Source organism: Triticum aestivum, chromosome 1B (genome assembly GCF_018294505.1).
Source record: "Triticum aestivum cultivar Chinese Spring chromosome 1B, IWGSC CS RefSeq v2.1, whole genome shotgun sequence".
Taxonomy (NCBI): Eukaryota; Viridiplantae; Streptophyta; class Magnoliopsida; order Poales; family Poaceae; genus Triticum; species Triticum aestivum.
In genome coordinates this window covers 493,566,972-493,571,224 of record NC_057795.1, presented here as the reverse complement: position 1 = coordinate 493,571,224, position 4,253 = coordinate 493,566,972, and the positions used below count along the sequence as shown (strand labels likewise).

The 4,253-nt window shown below is 49.7% G+C and overlaps 1 protein-coding gene across 1 annotated transcript; it reads left to right on the top strand.

Annotated features, from left to right (window-relative positions):
- Nucleotides 1-2,022: 2,022 nt before the first annotated feature.
- On the top strand, nucleotides 2,023-3,375 carry LOC123134346 (isoflavone reductase homolog IRL; the record flags this gene model as incomplete). The annotated part of the gene is given in 3 exon segments (XM_044553618.1): nucleotides 2,023-2,353; nucleotides 2,446-2,887; nucleotides 2,990-3,375. Coding segments are annotated over 3 exon segments (933 nt in total). The 3' UTR covers nucleotides 3,157-3,375.
- Nucleotides 3,376-4,253: the final 878 nt, after the last annotated feature.

Sequence of the window (4,253 nt, the reverse complement as noted above, 5' to 3'; positions counted from 1 at the left end):
GGGGAGGGAAGAGGGCCTTCGCCGCCGCCGTCAGCCGCCCGGGTCTTTGCCCGGCGACCTCCTCCAGCGGCGGCGGAGGGGAGGATGGGGATGGATGTGCCCGGCGGTGCGGGTTAGGGTTTTCTCCCAAACCACCCTAGCAGGATGAGATACATAGATGTGGATGAGAGGATTTGAGGAGTGCCCAGCAGTGTCCGCAGACGCGTCCGCGGTCGTTTGAGGGTCCGGATTTGCACGCTGCGGTTGTAGATGCTCTAATGAGGAACCAAGCCAGGGTCCAAAAAAAAACTAGGAACCAAGCGGTTGAGCTGCCCTGACGTGAACAACAGAAACCTGATGTGGATGCGTCACCGAACTTTCTTCTACCTTTCCCATTTTCCCTCTTTTTTCTAGAACGTGATCCTCCTTGTGAAGTTATATCTTTCACTTGCTTCGGGGGTTGGTGGTGAACTGATGTTTGAAGGAAAGTACTCAGCGAGTAGTCATGCCTCATGGGAGTTGGTGGTGGACTGATGGGAGTCACATCATACCGTGGTTTGTTTCTATAGATGAAGGTACCATGGTTTGTTGGTAATGAAAGATTTGGAAGAACTGTTATGTACATTATCAGCGTATGAATTATGAAAGACTTTGGAATGTAGTGATAGAACAAGAGAGTCTAAGCGTATGAATTATGAAAGACTTTGGAATGTAGTGAAAGACTTTGGTAATAAGGAGAAGGAAACCAGTCTAGTGTTCCTTTCCTATACTTTGGCAGACAGGGCAAACTCTTCCCACCAGACTTCGTCAACGAGCCCGTGGATCCGCCTCCTCTCTGATTACCGCTCCGGGCCGGTGGCGGGGAGGAGAATCTCGATGCCTCTGCTCCGGCTAGTAGTTTAGGTTAGAAATTTTAATTCTCACAGGTGAGGCGCTCAGGTGGATGGCGACGCTTCCTCTTCGAATTTGTCTTTCGGACTCTGATCCTCCCCTAGTTCGTCGGAACGTACTCGACGGATCTCCGGTGTAGATTATTTCGGTCTCATTGGACGGTGAGGTTAGACTTTTTCATTGTGTCACGAGATTTGGTGTCAGATTCTTCAGATCTATTCAATGATTCAACGGCGACGACGGTGGCTATAGGGCGTTGGTCCTTAGGGGCATAGACGAAGATTTCTCGGCTGTCATCGACAAAGTCAAGCCTGCTCTGATAAGGGAGCGGTCGCAGTGTCGGCGGCTTGTTCTAACAGCGGCAGCGGTCGTTCAGTGATTTAGGAACCTCTCGATGTATTTTATTATGTTTGAAGTGTTTTGTTTTTGATGAACTTTTATTAAAAAGAAAAGAGAAAAAACAGGAGAGTCAGATAGGGCAATTCTTTTCGATGAGATATGAGCTCAGACCTCGTTTATCCCGTTCGAATCAAACAAGATGCATGTATTCTTTTTCTACGGGAGCCTTAGAGTGACATAACTTGTGTTTTTATTTTCTGGCGCTGTAAACAAGCCCTGAGCCTGAACAAAGTTTGAGTGATCTATATCTTTTTCTTCTTTTTTTCCGGGGAAAGTTTGAGTGATCTATGTCGCCTATAGAGAATGCATAAAATCATCATATAGTGCACAATACGGGATCTCTTTTCGGTGTCATTTATAATAATGCGGTTATAATAAATCCACATCAGCAATTTTCTAGAAGTCCGTAGATTTATGGTGAGGAATGTGATGCACGCCCCACCTTACCAAACGGTGTGTCCTGTCAGTCACCACGAACCTGTCTCTAAAGTGCACGTCTCGTCAGTTCGTTCCAATGGACCTGACCTAAAACTGAACCACATACACGCACGCATCCAGACTCTGTGGTAAGCTCTTTTTTTTTTGGGTAGGGACAGAAGATCGCCGGAGATGGAGCGGCTATCATGGATCCACCATTATTGCAGGCGTAACATCAAAGGCTCGCATTCATATTTAAAGCCGTGGCAGTGCAAGAGAGAGAGAGAGAGCAAGCAAGCCAAGGCGATAGGATCTTTACACCTGTCAAGGTACGAGGAAGATCATGGCGTCCGATGTCAAGAGCAGGATCCTTGTGATCGGCGCGACGGGGTACATCGGCAGGCACGTCGTCGCGGCGAGCGCGCGGCTCGGCCACCCCACCCTGGCGCTCGTCCGGGACGCCGTCCCCTCCGACCCGGCCAAGGCGCAGCTGCTCAAGACCTTCCAGGACTCGGGCGTGACGCTCCTCACGGGCGATCTCTACGACCACGGCAGCCTGGTGAGCGCCGTCAAGGCGGCCGACGTCGTCATCTCCACGCTGGGCGCGATGCAGATCGCCGACCAGACCAAGCTCATCGCCGCCATCAAGGAGGCCGGCAACGTGAAGGTACTGTACTATCTTGTGCAGCTCAGTTATTTGCATCCATGCACGTACATACGTGCGGCTGCTTCACACATTGCGGTGCTCTGTCTGCGCAGAGGTTCTTCCCGTCGGAGTTCGGGCTGGATGTGGACCGCACCGGCGCCGTGGAGCCGGCCAAGTCCATCTTCGCCCTCAAGGCGGGCATCCGTCGCGCCATCGAGGCCGAGGGCATCCCCTACACCTACGTGGTGGCCAACTACTTCGCCGGGTACTCGCTCCCCACCATCGGGCAGGTGCTCTCCCCGGCGCCCCCGACCGACAGCGTCGTCATCCTCGGCGACGGCGAGACCAAGGTCGTCTTCGTGGACGAGGCGGACATCGGCGCGTACACGGTCCTGGCGGCGGACGACCCCCGGGCGGAGAACAAGGTGCTGTACATCAAGCCGCCGGCCAACACGCTGTCGCACAACGAGCTGGTGTCGCTGTGGGAGAAGAAGACCGGCAAGACGTTCCAGAGGGTGTACGTCCCCGAGGACGCCGTCCTCAAGCAGATCCAAGGTTAGGAAGAACTCGACCGATACTAAGCTCACGCTTGACGGGATACGTCGAACTACACCGTACTGACGTGTTAATTCGTCTTTGTGTACGTGTACGCTACAGAGGCGCCGATCCCGATGAACATCATCTTCTCGATCGGGCACGCGTCGTACATCAAGGGGGACCAGACCAACATCGAGATCGCGCCGTCGTTCGGCGTGGAGGCGAGCGAGCTGTACCCTGACGTCAAGTACACCACCGTCGACGACTTACTCAACAGGTTCCTCTGAGGATATGCTGCTGGTCTATCTGTGCCTGAGTCCAGTGATAGTTTTTTTTTCTTTCGAAACGAGAGTCCAGTGATAGTTAATGTATCATGTATGAACGGACCGTGTATGTTTGGGACTGATGATGTCTGATGAGTCGACAGTTGTATGCTGCTGGTTGCTTTTGTTGGTTTGTAAATTGTATGTCCTCCTCCTTCATGGATGAATAAATTACTCGGGATATCTCTCTGATTGTTATTTCTAACGGCTCTGCTAAAAATCAGTCGACTGGTTTTTAGTGAAGTCTAAGTCGATTTGTTGCCCCTTAGATCTTTGTGTTGCTTTAGGATCCGTGTAGCCCTGTTGTTTCCTGTAAATCAGCACACATAAGGAACGAACTGGCTGGGCCTGTTCTTTTGTCTTTGCTTTTTTGGTCGGGGCAGGCTTGAGATGGTGGGCTGGGCGGGGGTCCTTTTCTTCGTGTGTTCAGCTTTATTTTGCCAGTTGTTTTACAAGGTTTAGGTCCGTTTTCTTTTTTATTTTTGATGTTTTCGTACAGGAAGGGAACAAACAGATAGAGTGAAGTGACGTGTGTATGTTTTTTTGTTCTTAGTTAGTAGCAGTACCAAGCACTTTATTTCATAGGCCTCGACTTTTTTAATTTTTTTCTACTATTTTTTTTCTCTGCTTAGGTTCATACGGGACTGTTAAAACTCAGTCGACTCCCTCGCCGTTAGATCGTTGTTGCTTCAAGATCCATGCAGCTATGTTTGTCTCATATTAAAATAGATTGCTTAGGTGCGCGATGGGCCGATTTCCTTTTCTTTTATTGTTTCTTTTCCCTCGTGTGGCCAAATATGCGCTATGGGCTCGGCTTGAGAGGTTTATTTTTTGTCTAGTTTTGCGCTTAACTTTTCAACGGGGGAAACAGACCGTCCGAAGAGGGGTGGGGAAGCAGCTGAGAACTACCGAGGGCAGCTATTTTGTATCTTTTTTAGTTTTTTATTTACTTGTAAGTGTTTTAAATGATTCTTTCGTCCATTTTCCTTGTCATGTTTGAATTTCTTTTTTACATTTTGTATTTTCACTTTTTCTCTTGCTTTTTCCCCTTTTTTATCATT